The sequence below is a fragment of the Gigantopelta aegis genome, chromosome 3 (assembly GCF_016097555.1).
Source record: "Gigantopelta aegis isolate Gae_Host chromosome 3, Gae_host_genome, whole genome shotgun sequence".
Taxonomy (NCBI): Eukaryota; Metazoa; Mollusca; class Gastropoda; order Neomphalida; family Peltospiridae; genus Gigantopelta; species Gigantopelta aegis.
This window is the reverse complement of record NC_054701.1, coordinates 2171531-2199157: the sequence shown is the minus strand read 5'-3', so window position 1 is coordinate 2199157 and position 27627 is coordinate 2171531. Positions and strand designations below refer to the sequence as shown.

At 36.2% G+C, this 27627-nt stretch overlaps 1 protein-coding gene across 2 annotated transcripts in view; it reads right to left on the bottom strand.

The window, feature by feature from the left end:
* The window catches only part of LOC121367373 (myotubularin-related protein 3-like), a 52691-nt gene extending 25343 nt beyond the window's left edge, over nt 1-27348 (bottom strand). For both annotated transcript variants that reach the window (XM_041491508.1, XM_041491509.1), the window contains exons 1-9: nt 27199-27348; nt 19590-19635; nt 18162-18457; nt 15202-15359; nt 13480-13585; nt 13154-13267; nt 8745-8914; nt 6744-6854; nt 2061-2172 (exon numbers count right to left, since the gene is read on the bottom strand). In XM_041491508.1, coding sequence (XP_041347442.1) covers nt 2061-2172; nt 6744-6854; nt 8745-8914; nt 13154-13267; nt 13480-13585; nt 15202-15359; nt 18162-18457; nt 19590-19592 — 1070 coding nt within the window. In that variant the 5' untranslated portion in view covers nt 19593-19635; nt 27199-27348. The remainder of the gene's footprint in view (nt 1-2060; nt 2173-6743; nt 6855-8744; nt 8915-13153; nt 13268-13479; nt 13586-15201; nt 15360-18161; nt 18458-19589; nt 19636-27198) is intronic.
* Between the last annotated feature and the right edge of the window lie 279 nt (nt 27349-27627).

Below are 27627 nucleotides of genomic sequence, written 5' to 3'. Positions count from 1 at the left end.
CTTATTGTACTGAGGTCTTGTTTTTGTTTTACAGCCGACAGACAACTTACTTGCACTGTTCTTATTGTACTGAGGTCTTGTTTTTGTTTTACAGCCGACAGACAACTTACTTGCACTGTTCTTATTGTACTGAGGTCTTGTTTTTGTTTTACAGCCGACAGACAACTTACTTGCACTGTTCTTATTGTACTGAGGTCTTGTTTTTGTTTTACAGCCGACAGACAACTTACTTGCACTGTTCTTATTGTACTGAGGTCTTGTTTTTGTTTTACAGCCGACAGACAACTTACTTGCACTGTTCTTATTGTACTGAGGTCTTGTTTTTGTTTTACAGCCTACAGACAACTTACTTGCACTGTTCTTATTGTATTGAGGTCTTGTTTTTGTTTTACAGCCGACAGACAACTTACTTGCACTGTTCTTATTGTACTGAGGTCTTGTTTTTGTTTTACAGCCGACAGACAACTTACTTGCACTGTTCTTATTGTACTGAGGTCTTGTTTTTGTTTTACAGCCGACAGACAACTTACTTAGACTGTTCTTATTGTAGAGGTCTTGTTTTTGTTTTACAGCTGACAGACAACTTACTTCAACTGTTCTTATTGTATTGAGGTCTTGTTTTTGTTTTACAGCCAACAGACAACTTACTTGCACTGTTCTTATTGTACTGAGGTCTTGTTTTTGTTTTACAGCCGACAGACAACTTACTTGCACTGTTCTTATTGTACTGAGGTCTTGTTTTTGTTTTACAGCCTACAGACAACTTACTTGTACTGTTCTTATTGTACTGAGGTCTTGTTTTTGTTTTACACCTGACAGACAACTTACTTGCACTGTTCTTATTGTACTGAGGTCTTGTTTTTGTTTTACAGCCTACAGACAACTTACTTGTACTGTTCTTATTGTACTGAGGTCTTGTTTTTGTTTTACAGCCGACAGACAACTTACTTGCACTGTTCTTATTGTACTGAGATCTTGTTTTTGTTTTACAGCCTACAGACAACTTACTTGTACTATTCTTATTGTAGAGGTCTTGTTTTTGTTTTACAGCCGACAGACAACTTACTTGCACTGTTCTTATTGTACTGAGGTCTTGTTTTTGTTTTAGAGCCGACAGACAACTTACTTGTACTGTTCTTATTGTACTGAGGTCTTGTTTTTGTTTTACAGCCGACAGACAACTTACTTGCACTGTTCTTATTGTATTGAGGTCTTGTTTTTGTTTTACAGCCGACAGATAACTTACTTGCACTGTTCTTATTGTACTGAGGTCTTGTTTTTGTTTTACAGCCGACAGACAACTTACTTGCACTGTTCTTATTGTACTGAGGTCTTGTTTTTGTTTTACAGCCGACAGACAACTTACTTAGACTGTTCTTATTGTAGAGGTCTTGTTTTTGTTTTACAGCTGACAGACAACTTACTTCAACTGTTCTTATTGTATTGAGGTCTTGTTTTTGTTTTACAGCCGACAGACAACTTACTTGCACTGTTCTTATTGTACTGAGGTCTTGTTTTTGTTTTACAGCCGACAGACAACTTACTTGCACTGTTCTTATTGTACTGAGGTCTTGTTTTTGTTTTACAGCCTACAGACAACTTACTTGTACTGTTCTTATTGTACTGAGGTCTTGTTTTTGTTTTACACCTGACAGACAACTTACTTGCACTGTTCTTATTGTAGAGGTCTTGTTTTTGTTTTACAGCCGACAGACAACTTATTGAGGTCTTGTTTTTGTTTTACAGCCTACAGACAACTTACTTGCACTGTTCTTATTGTACTGAGGTCTTGTTTTTGTTTTACAGCCTACAGACAACTTACTTGTACTGTTCTTATTGTACTGAGGTCTTGTTTTTGTTTTACAGCCGACAGACAACTTACTTGCACTGTTCTTATTGTACTGAGATCTTGTTTTTGTTTTACAGCCTACAGACAACTTACTTGGACTATTCTTATTGTAGAGGTCTTGTTTTTGTTTTACAGCCGACAGACAACTTACTTGTACTGTTCTTATTGTACTGAGGTCTTGTTTTTGTTTTACAGCCGACAGACAACTTACTTGGACTGGTCTGGGTGAATACTGCACAGCGCCCTCAAGGCAAGGAAACTCTTTCTGATTGAATGGATGTTCGCCAGGTTCATAAACTGAATTTCACAACAGGGGTAATAATCTGAGGAAAAAACACACATAGTAATTAAAGAGGGTCAATGCTAGTGTTAGATACCTCTACCAACCTATCAGTGATTACTTAATAATCAATTAAATCGTGTTCAATCATGTTTGCTCTAATTAATTAGATGTGCAAAACAACACTTGTTAGCAATATAAATGACTGCATGTAATGACTATATGAAAGGGACCATGCAATAAATAAGCACTGCCTGAGATGGATGGAGGACACAAATCCGGCCAAAGGATTTCAAATTTCATAGTTAAGACTTTTTTGGTTATGTGCCTCGTGATCATGGGAACCCATCAGAAACTGGGTTTTTTAAAAATATTTATATATATTATTTTTGTTGAAGTCGTACTCGAAATAATAATCATGGGAAACACAATTTTGGTTGCGCGATTTTATTTAAAAGGTGATATTTGCCAAAACCAATGATGATCACAGTGGTATGGCACCATTTGTATGTTTTTATCTTGAATCATGAACAGGAAAACATCAAAACATGAAGAAAAGAAATAAACGTTTGATCATGTATCGGCAAAAAGAAAAAATTCAAATTGTGTACATTTAGCCTAATGGAATAAATCAAATAAAATGAAAATAAGTTAAGTTATGAATTTTAACTCCAATATATGTATATAAAGAACGAGTATTCAGTCATTTGAATTAAGAATTGAACGTGAAAATGTTTGAGTTTCATGCTAGTATGAAACACAAAACCGCTTTACACACTGTATGAATGGCGTAGCGCAAATCCATTCATACTAAAGTGTGTAAAGCATGAAACTCAAAAATGTTCACGTTCAATTCTTATAATTCCAAACACATAACCATGTCATTAATGTAAAGCTCTTTGAAAATAAAAGTGAACTCTATTTTCCAACTATTTACTATTTTATTAACACGAAATTAATACTCAACATTAGTGGAATCCCTATGGTGGTTTGGCTTTTTCCGTCAATAGGCGAATGAGAGAATGACAACGTTACAATCATTAATACAATTCATATTAATTTTTTGCATTAAATGTCAATACCAACTAGAAATATTTTGAATTCACTATAAACATATAACATAAGTAATTTCAATAACTTTTAACCTGTAATAAAAATTCTGAATCGATCTATTTTGTATGGTATAATTTATATGTGAAGCGGTTGGTGTATGAATATTTAACTACGAACTGTGCATTGGTGCCATTTTTTTATTACTGTCCAGATTTACCAATTACGACGTTGAAATTACAGTTATCAAATTTTGAGTGCGTGAAAATTCCATGTGTTGATAGATTTGACATGGAGAAAGTGCTTTCAATGTTTCCGGAAATGGATGAAACAGGTGTGTCGCGAGTTTCTGTGTTTACTGGCCTTGTAATTGTGGAAGTGGCGACAACACAGGATGGTTTTGGCATGTGTGTGACTTAAGTGGTGCGACACAAATATTCATGAGATGCCCCATTTTGTGTTTCTTTTAGTAGATGTTGATTGCCGTTTTTCTTCCATTGCTTTCATTTCCATTTCTGTAACTTTTGTAAACCATCCCAACGACACTTTTTTTCTTATTGCACTACTAAATTCTGCTGCTCCATTGTTTCTGCTACTTCTGATAAAAGTTTATCTAGTTCCTCATCAAACTCCATTTTATTTTCTCCAAACAAAGATGAAAACGACGTGTTTAAATTAAAATTGTATAGGAACATCTGACATGTTACAATGTCTAACGCTGACACTTGGAAGTTTGAAGCAGACGATTACTGTTTGATGTCTAAAAATAGAATCTCAAGGAAAATTCCTTGGGGATTCCTTTGTTGACATAATTCATAAAGTAGTTCTGGCTATAAGCCAAAAATAGTGCTAAACTGAGATTCATGGTGCTATGAATGTCAGTTTTTATCATCACGTGATACGAATTTGACCAATCCAAGGGTTTATAACAAAGGCATTTTTAGAGATTGGAATTATTTCAATGTATTGTACACAATACTCACAAGGAACAGGTATGACACCGTATGGGCTTTTGACAGCTTGATCTAGCACGTGTTTCGACTAAATGATTACTAATGACGTCACTGATTGGATGACCAATCACTTGACCTCTATCGGCTCAAGTGATAACCGGCACTCATAACAACAAAAAATGGTTGAAACCATTTATAATTTTCAAGACCTTAACAGTCCACAATAAGTACATTTATAGATTATTTCAGTACATTTTATGTTATTTTAAAGCAGTGTTTATTTCACACAGACCTCTTGCAATTTTGTCAGATTCTTGACACTTCCATCGAGACAGGACAATGATTGTAACCAGTTGCAAACTCTGGGTCCTTTGTTTTAATTGCAGTGCAATGCCGTGATAGCTTTCTCAGCAAGAATGGTGTTATTGTTAATGACTGTTTCATCTCGTCACCAACTCAGCGGCTTTGAACGAATGTCTAGCGAAGTGGAGTGAATCATGCAAGTGACCACCTTTTATTAAATTTGGAACCAGTTCAAGTCTTCAGAATCAAAATGAACATCATTTTATTGGGGTAGACAAATAAACATGCACAGATGCACCATCAAAAACCATTTTTTTCCAATAATAAAAACAGACACATGCTTTGGACTGGCAAGAATGACAGAAGCCGGACCGGCAAACATATGTTTTAAAAGAAAAAAAATATCGGTCTCAGACAGGGAAAAAAAGGGCTTTTCCCAGCCCTGCTTAAAAACCATAACAGCACTGCGTACTTTGCAACTGTGAAACTTTTTATGTGTAATGGTATCAGTATTAGTATTTTGGCTCTAAATGTTTTTGGTGTTTGACATAGTAGCCACGTGAACAACTCACTTACGTCAGCGTTATTGGTGTTTGACATAGCAGTCACGTGAACAACTCACTTACGTCAGTGTTATTGGTGTTTCACATAGTAGCCACGTGAACAACTCACTTACGTCAGTGTTATTGTTGTTTCACATAGTAGCCACGTGAACAACTCACGTCAGTGTTATTGTTGTTTCACATAGTAGCCACATGAACAACTCACTTACGTCAGTGTTATTGGTGTTTCACATAGTAGCCACGTGAACAACTCACTTACGTCAGTGTTATTGTTGTTTCACATAGTAGCCACGTGAACAACTCACTTATGTCAGTGTTTTTGGTGTTTCACATAGTAGCCACGTGAACAACTCACTTACGTCAAGTGTTTTTGGTGTTTCACATAGTAGTCACATGAACAACTCACTTACGTCAAGTGTTTTTGTTGTTTCACATAGTAGCCACGTGAACAACTCACTTACGTCAGTGTTATTGTTGTTTCACATAGTAGCCACGTGAATAACTCACTTACGTCAGTGTTATTGGTGTTTCACATAGTAGCCACATGAACAACTCACTTACGTCAAGTGTTTTTGGTGTTTCACATAGTAGCCACATGAACAACTCACTTACGTCAAGTGTTTTTGTTGTTTCACATAGTAGCCACGTGAACAACTCACTTACGTCAGTGTTATTGTTGTTTCACATAGTAGTCACGTGAATAACTCACTTACGTCAGTGTTATTGGTGTTTCACATAGTAGCCACGTGAACAACTCACTTACGTCAAGTGTTTTTGGTGTTTCACATAGTAGCCACATGAACAACTCACTTACGTCAGTGTTTTTGGTGTTTCACATAGCAGTCACGTGAACAACTCACGTCAGTGATTTTGGTGTTTCACATAGCAGTCACGTGAACAACTCACTTTATTGGTGTTTCACATAGCAGTCACGTGAACAGCTCACTTACGTCAGTGTTTTTTGTGTTTCACATAGTAGTCACGTGAACAACTCACTTACGTCAATGGTTTTGGTGAAGAACCGACCTACGTCAGTGTTTTTGGTGTTTCACATAGTAGTCACGTGAACAATTCACGTAGTCAGTGTTTTTGGTGTTTCACATAGCAGTCACGTGAACAACTCACGTTAGTGTTATTGGTATTTTACATAGCAGTCACGTGAACAACTCACGTCAAGTGTTTTTGGTGTTTCACATAGTAACCATGTGAACAACTCACTCACGTCAGTGTTTTTGGTGTTTCACATAGTAATCATGTGAACAACTCACTCACGTCAGTGTTTTTGATGTTTCACATAGTAATCATGTGAACAACTCACTCACGTCAGTGTTTTTGGTGTTTCACATAGTAATCATGTGAACAACTGACTCACGTCAGCAGCAATATGTCATCGTTATGACATATTGCTTTACTTTGTTCTCAACTTGTTCAGTGCTGCAAGTTAAAGGTGTGTGACAGGCTAAGTGAATGGGTATGTGCGAGTTATAGGTGTGTAGTAAGCGGAGTGAATGGGTATAAGAGGATAAGGCAGTTTGAATATGTTTTCATGTTTATTCAATAAAACATGTATTGTAAAAGTTGGTTGTTCACCGACGTATATTTACCAAAATCTACTATATGCATGTAGATTAATTCGTATATTTAGACTGAGATTCCTGTGTTAAGGACACAGGTACCTTTAGTGTGACATATGGGAATAAAGAACGAGAAAGTATACAGTATTCTTTGACAACATGAAAACGTACCGGCACTCTCACAGCCCCCACCCTTAGCCCTGTTGGCAAAGGCTGCACCATATGACCGGCAATCTATCAACAACATCTTCTTGGGACTAGGAGCAGACTGTAACGATGAACCTTGAAAGAAAGCCAGACAAAAGATTTACAATGATGAACCTTGAAAGAAAGTCAGATAAAACATTTACTCAAATCTCCAGTAAACTCTTATATGAGAGTGATAAACCGTGAAAGAAAGTCAGACAAAACATTTACTCAAAACACCAGTAAACTTATATGAGAGTGATGAACGTTGAAAGAAAGTCAGACAAAACATTTACTCAAAACTCCAGTAAACTCTTATACAGGGCTCGAATTTAAGAATGTCTCCCACTGCAATTTTGAAAAGAATTGTCATGGGTGAAACAGCCCACCGACGGCAATCTGAGCCTCCATATGGCAATTGTTTTTAAAGTAACATTTGCAGCAAATAAACATGACTGAAAAGTTATGTTGCTGTATATAGACATATGTGCACATGTCAAATATTGGCAGGTAATATGTACCAGGTGTGTACATTCTGCCATTATTGAGCAGCTTTTGTGCTGTCAGTAATGCTCTCTACCTTTGGCAATTTATATCTCAATGACGGCAAATGCCATCAGTGCTGTCGTTAAGTTCGAGCCCTGTTATATCATACACCTGATAAGAAAAGTTATTGTAAGTTTGTAATATGGATGTTTCCTTATTAATTATAAACAGTATTAATACATGCAATCATTTAACCTTCTGACTATTGGATTAATTTTTGACAAAAACCGTTGACGGGGTACAATTTTTTTTACTCACATATTTTCACTTAAATGTTTTATAAAATTTAATACATAAAATAAAGTTTATATTTGAATTGGTAAGTATTTTCGAGGATTTTTCTAATTCAGAAAATATTTTAGATCAGTTATGTTATTAACCTTATTTTTGACAAAAACCATGTTGATTGGGTACAATTTATAATTTTTACTCCGATATATTCACTTAAATGTTTTATAAATACATATAATAAAAGTTCATATTTGAATCGGTAAGTATTATTTTCGTGTGTTTTTCTAATATTTATGACATTTTAGATCAGTTAATGTTGATTAAAATAAGGCAAAAAATAGAAAAACTTATTTACATACTGGAATTTGTGGCCAGCTGTCCAGTATTACTGTCCATTATTCCCAATAACAGTGGTTTTCTGGCCATAATTTGTTTTTAAAAATGAACTACGATTCATTTACCATTATTTTGTGATTTTCGTTGCTGGTAAAGCTATCAAATTTATTATCAAATTTGCTGTCACAATCAGCTATCGATCCCTGAAAATGACTGTGACGTGCTGCAATTGTTGTCAAGCAAAAATACTTGCCCATTTTTTTCGAGTACAAAATTCCCCGGTATTTCCATTGAAAAATTAAAAACTAAAGCTGCTATACTCTCAATTAATCTATTTCCTGTTGGTCTATTATTATTTCCAGTGAAGAAGAAGTTTGTTTTGTTTCATGACACCACTAGAGCACATTGATTAAGTAATCATCGGCTATTAGATGTCAAATATTTGGTAATTCTGACTTGTAGTCAACAGAGGAAACCCGCTACATTTGCCTAATGCAGCAAGGAATCTTTTATATGCATTTTCCGACATACAAGAAAACACATACTACGCGATGCAAGCACCTCAGGCGAGCGCTCAACCAACTGAGCTAAATCTTGCCCCTATTTCTGGTGAGTGTCGAGTGTAAAACGGTGGGAAATATGAACTGGGAAATGCATTGAGTACAGTATGTCGACTGGCATGATGCCGGAGATATCTCGCCTGTAATAGTCAAAAGGTTAAAACCAATGTCATGTGCCTTGTAAAAATGATTTCCACCTGAACTTCAATAAATTGTTGAGCATAATAAATACTTAATGCAAAAAATTAATTTAAAATTATACACATATGTTAATCATTTGTATACATGAGTATTGAACTAAATGTGCACATACAGTTAACCGAGTTGTCATCGGGTGATGTTTTATCGTTGTCTGTGCCGGGATTCAGGGTACAGGCCTTTGGTATCGCGCTCAGTAACATTTCATCCTCAGTGTTACGCCAACCAAGCCAGCCCAGTTCCGGCTGACTGCACCGCACAATCACTGCACCATTCCTCTGATCCCTAGAAACATCAGTCAGTTATTAGTTAAAACATTTACTTATAGGTACTACTTAACTACAGCACACAACCAGTTACGTTTCTCTGATCCCTGGAAACATCAGTCAGTTATTAGTTAAAACATTTACTTATAGGTACTACTTAACTACAGCACACAACCAGTTACGTTTCTCTGATCCCTGGAAACATCAGTCAGTTATTAGTTAAAACATTTACTTATAGGTACTACTTAACTACAGCACACAACCAGTTTCGTTTCTCTGATCCCTGGAAACATCAGTCAGTTATTAGTTAAAACATTTACTTATAGGTACTACTTAACTACATCACACAACCAGTTTCGTTTCTCTGATCCCTGGAAACATCAGTCAGTTATTAGTTAAAACATTTACTTATAGGTACTACTTAACTACATCACACAACCAGTTACGTTTCTCCGATACCGGGAAACATCAGTCAGTTATTACTGTTAAAACATTTACTTATAGGTACTACTTAACTACAGCACACAACCAGTTAGGTTTCTCTGATCCCTGGAAACATCAGTCAGTTATTAGTTAAAACATTTACTTATATGTACTACTTAACTACAGCACACAACCAGTTACGTTTCTCTGATCCCTGGAAACATCAGTCAGTTATTAGTTAAAACATTTAGTTATAGGTACTACTTAACTACAGCACACAACCAGTTACGTTTCTCTGATCCCTGGAAACATCAGTCAGTTATTAGTTAAAACATTTAGTTATAGGTACTACTTAACTACAGCACACAACCAGTTACGTTTCTCTGATCCCTGGAAACATCAGTCAGTTATTAGTTAAAACATTTACTTATAGGTACTACTTAACTACAGCACACAACCAGTTTCGTTTCTCTGATCCCTGGAAACATCAGTCAGTTATTAGTTAAAACATTTACTTATAGGTACTACTTAACTACAGCACACAACCAGTTACGTTTCTCTGATCCCTGGAAACATCAGTCAGTTATTAGTTAAAACATTTACTTATAGGTACTACTTAACTACATCACACAACCAGTTTCGTTTCTCTGATCCCTGGAAACATCAGTCAGTTATTAGTTAAAACATTTACTTATAGGTACTACTTAACTACATCACACAACCAGTTACGTTTCTCCGATACCGAGAAACATCAGTCAGTTATTACTGTTAAAACATTTACTTATAGGTACTACTTAACTACAGCACACAACCAGTTACGTTTCTCTGATCCCTGGAAACATCAGTCAGTTATTAGTTAAAACATTTACTTATAGGTACTACTTAACTACAGCACACAACCAGTTACGTTTCTCTGATCCCTGGAAACATCAGTCAGTTATTAGTTAAAACATTTACTTATAGGTACTACTAAAGAAAGAAAGAAAGAAATGTTTTATTTAACGATGCGCTCAACACATTTTATTTACGGTTATATGGTGTCAGACATATGGTTGAGGACCACACAGGTATTGAGAGGAAACCGGCTGTCGCCACTTCATGGGCTACTCTTTTCGATTAGCAGTAAGGGATCGTTCTCAACAAAATCAAAAACAGTAACACATTCTAAATTGTGAAACTCAAATATAAGATACACATTCAACTGAAAGATTATAAAGGGTTTTATAGTAGAAAACCCCCAGAAATTATTGTAAACTTGATGAACGTGTCGCAACCTATAAGTTACCAAGTCCATAATAAATCTGTGACATTTCCACATACAATACTTATGTCGATGCCTGGATAACTCATTATAGGCATTATCACATACAATACTTATGTCGATGCCTGGATAACTCATTACAGGCATTATCACATACAATACTTATGTCGATGCCTAGATAACTCATTACAGGCATTATCACATACAATACTTATGTCGATGCCTGGATAACACATTACAGGCATTACCACATACAATACTTATGTCGATGCCTGGATAACACATTACAGGCATTACCACATACAATATTTATGTCGATGCCTGGATAACACATTACAGGCATTACCACATACTATACTTTAGTCTTATGTCGATGTCTGGATAACACATTACAGGTGTTACCACATACTATACTTATGTCGATGTCTGGATAACACATTACAGGCGTTACCACATACTATACTTATGTCGATGCCTGGATAACACATTACAGGTGTTACCACATACTATACTTATGTCGATGCCTGGATAACACATTACAGGCATTACCACATACAATACTTATGTCGATGCCTGGATAACTCATTACAGGCATTATCACATACAATACTTATGTCGATGCCTGGATAACTCATTACAGGCATTACCACATACAATATTTATGTTGATGCCTGGATAACACATTACAGGCGTTACCACATACTATACTTTAGTCTTATGTCGATGTCTGGATAACACATTACAGGTGTTACCACATACAATATTTATGTCGATGCCTGGATAACACATTACAGGCGTTATCACATACAATACTTATGTCGATGCCTGGATAACACATTACAGGCGATATCACATACAATATTTATGTCGATGCCTGGATAACACATTACAGGCGTTATCACATACAATACTTATGTCGATGCCTGGATAACACATTACAGGCATTACCACATACAATATTTATGTCGATGCCTGGATAACACATTACAGGCGTTATCACATACAATACTTATGTCGATGCCTGGATAACACATTACAGGCATTACCACATACAATATTTATGTCGATGCCTGGATAACATTACAGGCATTACCACATACAATACTTATGTCGATGCCTGGATAACACATTACAGGCGTTACCACATACTATACTTATGTCGATGCCTGGATAACACATTACAGGCATTACCACATACTATACTTATGTCGATGTCTGGATAACACATTACAGGTGTTACCACATACTATACTTATGTCGATGTCTGGATAACACATTACAGGCATTACCACATACAATATTTATGTCGATGCCTGGATAACTCATTACAGGCATTATCACATACAATACTTATGTCGATGTCTGGATAACACATTACAGGCATTACCACATACTATACTTATGTCGATGTCTGGATAACACATTACAGGTGTTACCACATACTATACTTATGTCGATGTCTGGATAACACATTACAGGCGTTATCACATACTATACTTATGTCGATGCCTGGATAACACATGAATTTCTTCCACATTGTGAATTGAACAATGCACTTACACCTAAGTATAACATAAGGCTTAGTTTTGATAAATGTGACTATTGTGATCTGCTAAAGACAAGGTGGAGAGTAGACCATGTCTGCTGGTCCATCTGTCCGTCCATCCATCCCACCAAGACAAATGTAAGCTATAACATAATGGGTGAAACTTGATACACCGTCTTGTTGACTGTCTGAAGCTAGCAGCAACACCAGTGTGTCACCCGAGCCTGTCTCATGTAACCCGACAAGCCGTATGGATTAGAGAGTCACTGTCACAATACACGCAGATGTCACAATACACGCAGGTGTGTGGAGTCACCAGCACTCAAGTTGCACCGTAATAAATACCTGCACACAAACAGTCCCATATCAAAATACCCCATTTCAGGATGGACCCAGAAACACGGACAAGAGTGTGGGTGGAGGGTAAAGCAAATACAGCTATCTAATAAACATGTCTTACCCCCAAGCTTCTTCCCATGAAGAAGATATCTGGAGCTACCATTTAATCATTTCTAAAACTAGCAACACGAAAATGAGTGTGGGTGGAGGGTAAAGCAAATACAGCTATCTAATAAATATGTCTTACCCCCAAGCTTCTTCCCATGAAGAAGATATCTGGAGCTACTATTTAATCATTTCTAAAACTAGCAACACGAAAATGAGTGTGGGTGGAGGGTAAAGCAAATACAGCTATCTAATAAACATGTCTTACCCCCAAGCTTCTTCCCATGAAGAAGATATCTGGAGCTACTATTTAATCATTTCTAAAACTAGCAACACGAAAATATGCCATGTGTGAAGAATGTGTTTAAGTTGAGAAGTATTGAATGTTTTATTTTTTTCAAACACTGTTTTGTTTTTGTGTAGTTGATATTATCAAGTTGAATAGTATAATAGTGAATTGACAAAATAAAGTGAGATAAAATCAAGTGAAGCCCACACCATCATGTGAGGAGCTCAAGTTATTTGAAGCATTAGACTTCAAGGAAAAGCTGCTGATTCACACCAAACACAGCAACTATTCTCACCTCCAAACAACAGAAGGGAAGCGTCTCAGAGCTCGGAAGCTAGCAACACTCTTGAGATCTTCATCGGAAACAGTGGCTGGAACAATGTGTTCTCTCGGATACGAGGGTGTCAGCCTGGAAGACAACAAACCAGTGTTATGGTTACAACATCAAAGAGGCTTTCTTTTTAAACAAGTACTCTCAAGAGCACTGCTAAAGCAATACATGTCCCCTACCGAGCCCACATATTTTCATATCTACTAAATTCAAGGACCATAACTCTCTGAAAAATTGGTAAAATGCCATGAAATTCTCCTAATTTATGATAAATGTACGAGCTAGCTTACCCGTATCCCTCGTTTATCTGTGAAATTCTCCAAACTTTCTTGTTGCTTGTATCGAACTGCATTCTCTCCACATCCTTTCCAAACGTATACATCTCCTTCATGTGAACTGGAACAACACCAAGATGGCATAAACAAAATGTCTTCCAGAAAACTGTGGTGAATGTCAACTGCATTCATTACAATACAAATTTCATGACTTTCAAGCAAACAGAAAATATTTATGAAAGCAAAAATCTCTGTAAATACATTAATATCAAACCTGTAAATAACTGTGTGTATCCAAAGCCCACTCACTTTCACTACAAACCTTTAAAGGGTTGGTCCTAAGTTTACTGTCATTGTACATGTTTACAATCAACAGATCCCTTTTGATGACTAAATTACATATTAAAGATATTTGCCTGCTTAGAATATCAGCATCTGCATAAACAAGGTGTTTGTCGTCATCCTAATGCTTATAGTAGTCCAAGTAAAATTTTACATTTCAATAATTTTGTACATATGAAAAAATATATATTACCGTTATATTGTAAACACACTGGATAAACAAACACTGGTATTGTAAACTAGAAAATATATTTGATAGGTAATTTTATTACCCCAGCAGGCACTCATAACAGGGAAAATAAAAATCATGAATTGGTTTAACATACACTACTATTGGACGATTTGACGCCAACAAACCAATCACCTTGTCGGTACTAAATATGATGTCATCACGATTTGGCAAAGCACACACAATGATGTCATGTAGTTTAAAGCCTTTGCGTTTACGTCTTTCTGGTTTCAGTGTTAAAACTTGTAATAAAAGGATAGTTTAATGCAATTCATTATAGATTTTGTTTTTACAGAATATATATAGAACTTTCGGTTTTGAAAATTATCTGTGAACCGTGAATAAAATACAAAGTTAAAGCAATACCCAGAACAGTAAAGTAGTTTACGTCATTTCTATATACATGGACATGTAGCCGATGTAGGCTATATCGAAAATAAAGGCTTAAAAAACCCCCAAATAGTTGGAGTAATAAATAGAATAACAAACTCTGTACTAGTTATTATCAAATTTATGTCCCTCGTGGAATAATTTTCACTTGTCACAAGCTTAATGACAAGTGAAAATTATTTCACTCGGGACATAAATTTGATAACTGGTAACTCGTTTATTATCCTTTATGTAGTTGACTAAAAGTCTCGGTTAGTCAGAAATATTTAACAAATAGCTGGTAACTTGGGACAGTCGTGTTAAATGTCACAGTGAATATGATGCATGTCGTATTTGTTCCACCGTTAATGTTTCCAGGGGAGGAGTATTTCCCTCAGTGGTGCAACACAAGGAACTTGTACATGATACAGTCAGGTTGGCTTTTACAAGGCAAACTGTTTATTAATCTCGTGAAAATAGTCCATGTAAACACTGGTCATTTGTTACAAAATAACTAGGTTTCGGCCATTTTTTTAATTTAATAGATAACACGCCAAAGTTTTCTGCTCAGCCATAGCCACATGTAGTCTCGTAAGCCAGACCTTATTGTTTACATGGGAACTATCACTACCTATCACTTCTCTCAAATCAGTTCAAGTAAAGCAATTAGCTTCCCTTCACATGTGAATTTTAAATATCAATACTCAATAATGTCTTAAATGACTCCCCATAAAGGAGGAATGATTAATTCCTCTCAAATGTACTCTGTGAGGTTTGTGTTAGAAAATACATTTTACCATGTCGGAGAGAGGATTCGACCTCGCGGTCGTTCTCGCTGATGCGCCAGGCGTGGAATGCGAAAGCAAATATGTCGGAGAACTCTTTGGGAGGTGTGATGCTATCACAGATTCGCTTGTGCCACACCTGGCAAGCTTCATTCGTGGAAAAGGAAAACCTGGAAAAAACAATTGAAGTCATCATCAAAGAAGAAGCAACCACAGCACTGAGAGCTGCCATTTCAAAGCCGCTGTATTAGAATGCAGCTTGATCAATATTTGCTGAAGATCAGTGGCTAGCTATATGCAGTTATTGGCTAATGGAAATAAGAGCAGTTTCTAAGCAGACGTTCAGTTAGAAACAGATTCTGGTCAGCAGGAATATTGTTGTCATACGTTTAAGAAGATTTTAATAAAAGTAATTTGTTTGTAAAATTTGACTGTATAGTTTGATGTAAGATATATGTGGTGACATGGTAAAATATATAAACATGTAATTGTCTAAATTAGTGTCAAACCATGACAAACATTAGCACTGATTATGTCAGTACATCACCTTGTAAGTTGTAATTTAACTTTAATGGTAAACAATAAATTTGAAAAAGTGATGAAGGAGGAGATAACTCTTTAGACACTGTTATTGTTGTTATATTCAGATATCGCATATTAATGAACCGAAATAAAAATTTCTGAAATACAGTAGGCAAGAGGAATGTTAACAAAATATAGACATAACATTAAAACATATTTACCCTGCAACCAATGTTTATTGGCAGACTATGATGACCAATTAAAGCAAAGTCATAAACGAATACTAGCAGATTATGATTTTTTAATAGCTACGTTACAAAATCGCTCACTTGACCTCTAGGTCATCATATAATGTAGCTGAAATAATAGCTATTCCCCTTTATTTTTATGGACTGCAGGATAAAAACAATAACTAGTTAACAACATCGGATATCAGCTTTATTCTGTCCAGGCCAAATGGGATATTCTGCGAGGCTTGCAGGATAAAGCTGATATCCTACATCATTATGTTAACTAGTTATGCTTTATTTAACATAACTGTTAGGCAACAGGCTTTCATAGAAATTATTGTTTCCAGTACCATGTCAGTAGCACGTTGGTAAAATCACAGAACCAATTTTTTTTTTACCATGATTATATTGAATACGACGAATCAACAAAAAATAATATATATATATATATATACAGTAGAATCTCATTGGCTCGAACGCCCAACGGTCGAACCTACCGGTATTCTCGAACCGAGCACAATGTCCCGATTTTTGTTCTATTAAACCCTTTTATTTAGGTGCTGATTGGTCGAATACCCCTTGGGTCGAACAGAAGCTTTCTCTCGAACCAGTTTATTGGTCCGAACTGTAAAATTAAACATATTTAGCTCGAATGACTAAGTCTGTCCGAAGAAATACAAAAAATTATTTATGTACAAATTTTTCATCAACCCTTTCACGTCAGTCACAGAGTAAGTTATTATAAATTCGGAAGTGGAATGAATAAAGCCTAGATCATATGCCAGCTTATCATTTTGTTTAGTTAGCACCTATCGGTAATTATCTTTCTAGTACAGACAATTGTACTACAATAATCGTTAGCTGAATGAACCTTGCATGTAACACCAATCAATTAGTGAGCCGTGGCAGGCCTCGCCGGTTTACTTTAATCATTTTACGCATGAGCGTCGGCATATTTTGCTTTTAACTTGAAATACACGAGATATCAATGTAATGTAGTGATTGCAACAATAACAGGTAGGCTAAAGGGCCTCCGCCTCTGCCAGTGTGTTTGTTATTTGTTTATTTAACGGTGATAAATAATAGTTACAAATATGTATCTCATCCAACATTTGACGGCAACTGTTACTCTTGAGTCAATCGGACCATCTCGCCCAAGCCAGTTTTACGGAATATGTGAGGCAGGATATATATATACAAAACAGACCTAACTGCAGCATTTGACTAGTAGTTATTTACTAACCCAACATTGAATATCACTAGCCATGGGAGTGGGGCTACCATAATCTAGAAACCCTGCAGAGAGCTATCCGTACCTGTAAGTCGTTCCATCCTTACAGTAGAGGGTGAGGTAAAATATTTCCAGCGTGTCTACCAAGTCTACTGTTTAAACATTTAATCATGACATCACGCCAAGGGATATCCGTACTTGTAAGTCGTTCCATCCTTACAGTAGAGGGTGAGGTAAAATAGTTCCCGCGTGTCTACCAAGTCTACTGTTTAAACATTTAATCATGACATCATGCCAAGTGATATCCGGACCTGTAAGTCGTTCCATCCTTACAGTAGAGGGTGAGGTAAAATATTTCCCGCGTGTCTACCAAGTCTACTGTTTAAACATTTAATCATGACATCACACCAAGTGATATCCGGACCTGTAAGTCGTTCCATCCTTACAGTAGAGGGTGAGGTAAAATATTTCCCGTGTGTCTACCAAGTCTACTGTTTAAACATTTAATCATGACATCACAACAAGTGATATCCGGACCTGTAAGTCGTTCCATCCTTACAGTAGAGGGTGAGGTAAAATATTTCCCGCGTGTCTACCAAGTCTACTGTTTAAACATTTAATCATGACATCACGCCAAGTGATATCCGTACCTGTAAGTCGTTCCATCCTTACAGTAGAGGGTGAGGTAAAATATTTCCCGCGTGTCTACCAAGTCTACTGTTTAAACATTTAATCATGAAATCACGCCAAGTGATATCCGGACCTGTAAGTCGTTCCATCCTTACAGTAGAGGGTGAGGTAAAATATTTCCCGCGTGTCTACCAAGTCTACTGTTTAAACATTTAATCATGACATCACAACAAGTGATATCCGGACCTGTAAGTCGTTCCATCCTTACAGTAGAGGGTGAGGTAAAATATTTCCCGCGTGTCTACCAAGTCTACTGTTTAAACATTTAATCATGACATCACGCCAAGTGATATCCGTACCTGTAAGTCGTTCCATCCTTACAGTAGAGGGTGAGGTAAAATATTTCCCGCGTGTCTACCAAGTCAATCAGTCCAAGAGGAATATTCACAAACGATTTCTTCTGCCGGATCAGCAGGCGGAAGTTGGAAAGGGCAATAACTCCGTCGGACGTGCGCCCGAGGAACTGGACGTATTCGCCGTAGAGCAGAGGATAGGGAACCTGCAGCACATCGTCCTCAGAGACGATCGACTTCATTGGGTACAGCTCAGACTTGTTGATGTGCTCCACACTGAAGTTGTTCCTCTCCTCCGTGCCCTGCAAACACAAAACAGATCCATCAGACATTAAGTCAAAACAACATCACTCTATTTACAGGGCTAGCTCTGGGTAAGCAAAACAATTTGACAAATTATCTATTAAACTTACACAATTGCAGAATTGTAGTTATTTTCTAACAAAATATCAATTATTGACATGAATTTAAAATTGGCAAGTGGTGAATTTGGCGAGTGTCCGAGGCAGCCCTGATTTACACTATGACAGTGTCAAGTATGTAAAAACACATCAAATCATCAAACAAAAATAGAAATAACCTATTCTGAAATTAAATACGGTCCATAATCATTATTAAAATAGGCATTTATTTCAGTATTTAAGAGATGAAACACTGTCTCAGATATCATTTTCATATTCCTTCTCATGTACATACAAACACATTGTAATATTATATGGAAGTGAAAGCGTCTGAGAAAATAGCTCAATCAGAAAAAATAATAGTTTTTAAGTTGAAGATGGGCTCTATCACAAACCTATTACTATCAGAATTCACACTTAACACAACTAAATGCACAGTGGTTATAATGAAGAATTGATATGGACATGTTGCATGTTCATGTGTTAATAAAGTAACCATTTGTATTTAAGTTAAGTTAATAAGTACTAACAGAAGAATATTTTAAATTTAAATATCCAGTAGTAAAAACTGTATTATGCAATCACCTCAGAAGTAAAATAAAGTGTCCTTTTACAAAAGTTGGCTGCTAAAGGCAGGTGCTGTTTAACAGCTCTGACCACTTGATCCTGCTTCAATGTGCTGATGTTTAATAAACATAAATTATGTGTACACATACATACATGCATGCATACATACATACATGCATACATACATACATGTATACACACACACATGCATACACACATCAATACACACATCAATACACACATCGATACACACATACATACATGCACACACACATGTATCTATAGTAAAAAAATGTAGCAGGTTTCCTCTCTAAGACTATGTCAGAGATACCAAATGTTTGGCATCCAATAGCCAATGATCAATCAATGTGCTCTAGTGGTGTTGTTAAAACAAACTTTTTTTTAACTATTACCCGGTACATAAAACTGACAAAAACCAAAAAACACGAAAAACATATCAACGTACCATGATGAAGGATAAATCCTCCGCGATGCGGTAGTCTGGCGTTGATCTGAAAGAGTAACAGCAGGGTTAAAAAAAACAACCCAAAAACAGACAAGTATGATGTAAACAATAATCAACTACTGTGTGCTAACTTTTCATACAAAGTAATCAGTGAGCTGAAACTTTAAAACACACCACATTGTGTACACTCAATTTAGATTGTAAGAAATCTATATTTAACGAAACAGATATTAAAATACAAATGCCATGTCAGTGTGACATTATTCTGTTTACGATCAACGTTTACACAGGACTGACATTTTGTTCACCTAATACTGTTATTTATTGTTTCTGTACCAGGACAGATCTACATATGGAAATGAAGTCAAATAAGTAATAGTCAATGAACCATGAAATACATGAGAACAACTTTAAGGTATTGAGTTTTTGTCCAATGTGAAAAACTTTTCACAAATAAACAAAAGCATTCCATGAGGGACATAAACCTGATGAAAGCTGGGGTAGAGTTTATTCTTCTGCAGATTGCCCCGGCTATTTTTACTTTTCTTACAACATTCTTTATGGCTGCTACATATCGAAACTGTGAACCACTAAGTATTAAGCACTATCATTTTGTTTCTTTCTGTTTTCTTTAACTGAGAGGGGAGAGTAGGTTGTTAATGGAGAATATTGTTGTTACTGAATGTTGATGTAATTTTGTTTTTATTTGTGACATGCAATAAATACCATGTATTCCATAACAACCCGTGTCTAGCCTAGACCAAGTTGTTAAACTCCATAACATATTAACAGTGCAGCATTCTGAAAGGGGATTCCCCCCATGGCAAAATATTTCCGGGCATTTATTGTATACCAAGCATTTTGAGAGTACTGCTAAAGCAATATATGTCCCCAACCTGACCCAAAAGTTTTTCGTATCTCTTAAATTCAAGAGTGAAACCTCTGTGAAAAGTGGGTAAATGAGCATAAAAGTTAAACTTGATCAGTAACAGTATAGGATAAATAGAGATTATTATATGAGCTAGTGAACCGTACTTATTTTATGAAATGAGTGTCAGGATTACTGTATTATCTGAGGAAGGGGAGGGTAATACATGAATCCTGACACGAGTTTCGTAAAATCAGTATGATTCACACACGAGTGTAATAATTTCCTTATTATCCACATTATTCAAATATTAGTTTTATGAATAACAAGCTGAACCATTTCAAAATGCTTCAAATGTAACTAGAAAGAGACGACGAAACGACGTCATTTGCCAAAATGACATCATTTTGGTGAGCGTTTACATAAATTTAAGACTGGGGAAGCCGCATTAAGTTATAACGTTGTTTAAAAAAATTACGTCATTTGTTGTGCATGTGAAATCATTGTGACACACCTGTGTCATACTGGTTATATATATTTGCCTGAATATCTTGAACTATGTGGATAATAAAGATATATACCTGAACCTGTATTAGGTGTTATAATTCAAAGCGATAGTAAAAATATTGATACGACAACATGCATGTAGCACAATGGGTAAAATGGTGATATATCAATTGTATATGATTACTTGGAATGTCATGCAGTAACTCGAGATCTACTGGCAGCATGGTAAACAGATCATCAATGGTCATTTAAACTGGAGCAGTAACTTCAAGTTAATAAACTGCTCATCACTACTTTGATGATAACGGTAAACACTGAACGGATATCAAAGACAAAGTGACCTGCAGACGACCTACTAAAGAAAGACGGCTGCAGTCATTTATTTATATTACGGTGTACTAATTACTTCACTGGACATATATACATATACACTGTGCATAAGTTTCTGTTGAGTCAACACTCGCAATGCTCTTTTGATAACATTAATCAACAGTCATTTTTCTCATTATGGAAAGACGGAATATTTGTTCAACAAAAACGAAAGTTGGAGAATGCAGTTTTAATAAATGTTTATAATTTATTGCCAAACACCATTTTGTTGGCCATATAGTAGGTCAAATTACTGTGCTGACAACACACACCCTGCCCATTGTAAGCTAGCCAACTGCTAATTATTTATACAACGTGACTACTACATTAAAGTATCTGGCTAACACAATATTCTTTAAATTAACCATGTTTTAATATTAATAATTTTTCAAGGAAATAACTCTACATATGTGAAACTTTGTTGACCGAGATTTAACTAGATCTATCCACAACATCAAATATAAATTTAAGTCTTCAAAATTTTTATGTCTCTGTCTAGATAAAGTAATACATTATGACTAACCATTACATATATCTCTACCTCTGGTCCACAGGTTCACCTAAATGCAGTATCAAGGAATCAGCAGATAACATGCTGACAAAGATGTGTTAATAAAACAATCACACTATCAGCGTTAGGTGTTCTTGGTTGTGCAATGTCCAATAATGGTGATATGAACATTTGTAAACAGTCACATGGCTGTCAGTGGGGATAGTTTAAGGTCAGCTCCATCTGGCTGCTATCCCAGATAACACACTGTCAGCGTGAACTCCACTGTGGTATTCACTGTGGCTAAATAGGTATTAATACATGAATGCATTGTGACTGTCAGATCTATTTATAGATACATAAGTCTAAAACCATATTACAGCTTTATGAGGTTTTTCCAATTTTATCATTTATATATACAATGAAGAGACAAAATGCAACTTGGTCAATACGTGAGTGGATTTATTTATAGAGCTGCAAACAGATCACTACATGAGTAGATTTATTTATAGAGCTGCAAACAGATCACTACATGAGTGGATTTATTTATAGAGCTGCAAACAGATCACTACATGAGTGGATTTATTTATAGAGCTGCAAACAGATCACTACATGAGTGGATTTATTTAGAGCTATGTGAGTCAAATGTGGCTAAAAATATTTGACATTTCTTTCAGACTGCTGGTCGACATTGGGGAGAACAGAAAGGTCACAGAATGAACGAGTCTAAGATTGTTACCTATGATAAAACCCTGAAAGTTGTGACAGTGTATTATAGTACAGGTCTGCATGTGTTAATGCAGGGCTCGAAACTCATCAGAAAAATATGGTGGCCCAAAATAAAATTTCTGGGCCACTAAATTTTTATTTTCAGTGACCCAAACTTGCTTTAGGTAGCCCAAACATGAAATATTCATATTTCAGGTTTGTTTTAAATTATAACTGAAAAGGTTTAATTATCAATATGTTTTTAAAGTAAACATAAAGTAATACTGATTTGAAGAACCACTTCTAGATAGCAAAGATATCAACATACACAATACTGTAATGAGATCTTCCTAATGGTTTACAAAATCACTGTTTATAAATTGAAGTAGGCAAATTATGGTAAGTCGACTCATTAAGTTTTGCAAACCATGAGTAAGATTTTAATGTGGAATAAATATATGTCATACAATGATTAATAGGGAATAATATGTTACAGAAAGAAGATCGACCATATAAATTTTGGGGGGTGACTAACACCACTAGTTTTAAATATTTAAAGTCGCCAAGCAGGACTTTGGCCTGGTGTCTGGCTGTTTCTAGCCCTGGTTAACATCACCTGTTCTTATAGGTCCACACTTGGTATAAAACTATGCTCCACCTCGGTGGATCCATTCAACTGATTGGGTTTTTCTCATTCCATCCAGTGTACCACAACTGGTCAAAGGCCGTGGAATGTACTGTCCTGTCTCTGGAAAAGTGCATATAAAAGATCCCTTGCTGCTAATGGAACAATGTAGCAGATTTCCTCTGATGACTACGAGTCAGTCTTACCAAAATGTTTGACCCAATAGCAAAAATTAATCAATGTGCTCTAGTGGTGTTATTAAACAAAACAAACTTTTAAGACCATGCTACCCAGAAGAGTCTTTAACTATGTCACAATGTTAGATGGTACAAGTACCGTATGGAGACACATCAACCAAACTTTACCTATTCAGAACTACTACACAGGTAAATAGAAAACCTCCCAAAATGTGCGTTTGCTCTCAGCTCTCCATAGCAGTGCCAACCCGACCCCCCACACTTTACATATTGTTCCTACAGAGCATATATTCATTTATTCGTAACCCATATACAATGTGCAAACACATAGTTCAATGGTAAGACAAAACAGTAGTAAACTTTGCTCATGGCTGTGTGTTTTGACTCCTGCCTACATATAGATTGTGTACAAATTATGAACGGGTGTGGGTGGAAATCTTTCCACGGTTACATTTCTACACTGTACAACCTGTGTTTAAGTAATATTTTACATGCCATTATTCGGTATGTCTAATCAACTTGTTAAATCTAATCAATGTGCAGTTTGTCCAGAATTACATTTTAAAAAACTTTTTTTATGTAAAAACATGACAAGCTTCCCACAAAATTTAGTTTGGGTATTAAAGTAAAATTCTCTTCAGCCAGGTCTGACCCATGGCACTACCAACAGCCGGTAGTAGGGGACCATAGTAGGTGAAACATGTGTCTTTTAACAATGCCAGAACTAACTACTGAACACTCTTCGAAGTGGTCAGACTAGGTCCACAGCTAAAAAGCTGATGGGGAATGACAGGTGTGTGGCACGGATAGCCACAAGAGACAAGCACATGCCAGAGTTGGAGAGACAAGGACTGGGATGTGGAGGTGGACAGCGAAAGAAATTGAAAGATAGGAGGAATTGCCATATTGGGAAGAAATGAGATGGAATTAAAAGGATTAAAAGGAAATGGGACAGTCAGTGTTGTTTTCAGACAATACACAGCATTACATCATCATCACCATGTGTAATGTGACAGTAAAAGATGTGATTTACTGGTGCTCACCAGGGACCAACATGGGTTCAACTTACAGACAAGTATCGGTAGGCTCTGCTAATCATTCACCCACCAATCACCTCATTGTATCTCTATGTATCTCTGGTGATAAACATGAATTATTAACTATTTTCAGTAAATTATCAAGCCAACAGATCTACATAGGCACACATTGGGGAAGACACCCACATTATATAGGGGTGATGCTATGGGGTAAAGGCAAATACAAGAGGTGGAATAGGTGAGTGACACATTTTCAGCAGTGTATATTTAAAAAAAGCTTCATTTTAATCAATACAAATCTACAGTTAGCCATGTTCTTGAGTTGTTGAGGTGGTCAAACATACCTGTGGGGGTGGGGGGAGTGTTATAGGGTGATGGACATATTATACTCCAGAGTAAGGATGTTCTTACATTTTGGGATTACTTCAAGAATGAAAAGTACTTGTAAGTTTTCATCCTCCAAACGGAATGACAACGATGTTGGTAAAGATGTGAAAAGTTCACCTACAGCGTACTGTCACTCAGATGGTCACCAATGGCTTGTACAACAATCATCAAATCTGTAATAATAGTTTTATACACAGCCCAGTATGTATGCACTCACACCAGTAGATGTCTCTAGGGACTGCAGACTAAATTAAAGCAATTGCTACGTATGAACGGCAAATGAATATACATACATGAATGAAGTTACCTAGTAGTGTCTAGGTTGGGAATGGAAACCCACAAATGTGATGCACTGTTAGTTGTTAGAATGCTGCACACTACTCAAGTGAAAGTCAGATGACAATTTAGTTATACAGAGCGCCTGCCCCTCTAAACCATTTGTGGAGAAATATGAGTGTTTTAAATGAAAACATATTTTACTGCATAAACAACTAAAAAAGAAAGAAATGTTTTATTTAACGACGCACTCAACACATTTTATTTACGCTTATATCGCGTCAGACATATGGTTAAGGACCACACAGATTTTGAGAGGAAACCAGCTGTCGCCACTACATGGGATACTCTACCAATTAGCAACAAGGGATCTTTTATTTGCGCTTCCCACAGGCAGGATAGCACAAACCATGGCCTTTGTTGAACCAGTTATGGATCACTGGTCGGTGCAAGTGGTTTACACCTACCCATTGAGCCTTGCGGAGCACTCACTCAGGGTTTGGAGTCGGTATCTGGATTAAAAATCCCATGCCTCGACTGGGATCCGAACCCAGTACCTACCAGCCTGTAGACTGATGGCCTGCCACGACGCCACCGTGGCCGGTAAACAACTAAAGGATTGGAAACAAGAATCATTTGCATGACAAAAACTCAAAACACCATAATACATATATATATAAAAATTAAACTCAAGCACATTATTAAGATTTGAAAACAGTGTCTGCATTTATAGACAGTCAGGGAATCTAGAATTTTTATAAAATCCACTAGCCATGAGATCAGTGATTAGAAAAATTTACTAGCCACGATTCAAAATCCACTAGTCCTACTTTACTTTAAGTTAATACAATTTTACTATATAATAGTAATAATCAGATATGTCACCTAAAGGGGGAGATAAAGCTTAAAACACTAACATTGGGGGGGGGGGGGGGTTGGGTGGGGGCAGGATATTCATATAAATTTACAAAATCAACTTAATTGCAATATTTGACTTTGTTCTCTTTTTTTCACTAGCCATTGGGCATGGCAATAGTAGTTTTTGACTATCCCAAAACTAGCCATGGGAGTGGGGCTAACATAATATAGAAGCCCTGGACAGTTAATATAATGAATTCTGAACATCTTTTAAAAACTTTTGGGGCTGTTCACAATTTTCACATGCATACAAATGGTACAGTGATAAAGCGTTGGTTTGATGCATGATCAGTTTAGGACTGGGGCCATTGGGCTATTTCTCGTTCCAGCCAGTACATCACGACTTGTATATCAAAGGCCATGGTAGGTGCTATCCTGTCTGTGGGATGTTGCATATAAAAGATTCCTTACTACAAATATAAAAAAGTAGGTTTCCTCTCTAATTAAAGTCTATGTCAAAATGACCAAATGTTTGATATCCAATAGCCAATGATTAATAAATCAATGTGCTCTAGTGGTGTTGTTAAACAAAACAAACATTATTTTTCTGGTACCTCCTCCCACCTGTAAGTATATAGATGTATAGACCAAAGTTGATTTTGTCATTCATGAGTACTATATAGGTAAATGTGAAAAAGTTACCACAGGACACACAAAATTGTGAGAATGATAATTTTATTTTGCATAAACCAATTTTTATTTGCACATTAAATATAGGACATTTACATGGTCATGACAGATTCACTCAACTTGTTTTGACTAACCCATAAATGGTTTATGCAAATTATCAATTTTCAAAGGCCCGTGAAAAGCCTCTTGTTTGACAATAAATTAACATTTTTCTATTTTATTTATAAAATAAAAACAAAAACTACCATCCATGACACTATATGTTACTTACATATGAAAAGGCTCAAAACCTCACAAACACAGCTTACATCTATGGTTACATCAGTTTCATAAAATATGCCTCATGGCACCAAGTCACGGCAAGTGTTTTAAGGTAAACTGTTACGGACTGTAAAATAAACATATCAAGGCTGCAGTTAAAATAATAGTTTTCTATAATATTAACAAAAAATGCGTAAATGTTACACAAAAAATAGCCTTGGTGTATAGAAAACGTAGATTTGTATTTTCCATGACTCAGCCACATTGAAAAACGACATCATGGGTAGACAGATCACAAACACCACTACACTCTTGTTATGCGAGTTATGTAATTACCTTTTCACAGGAGCTGCAAAAGGTTCCTGCAGTTAACTGACAAACTATTAAGGTCCGTTTGTCCCAGGTGGGACAATAAAAAAGCTCAACATTGTTTTAGTTCCAACGATTCTTTGGTAATTTTTCCGGCTCCAGTCGCAAAGATGGCGGTACAGAATGTCAACAGAGTATGTGACGTCATGTCGGGGGAGGTGTCATATGACCGGGGTCATAAAGGTCAAGGTTAACTGTCTGAGTTAGTAGCGCAAGAAATCTTTATCAGACTGAGTAGAGGCCAAAATCGTGTGCCAAGCAAAATAGATGTAGGCTTATTTAAAAAAAATATATTACTACACGTTTTACACGTTCTACCAAATGTGGAAGTTAATTAAACCTGTATTGTGCTTTCTTATTTAAAAACAAAAGTGAATTGAAACTTTTAATAGAGAG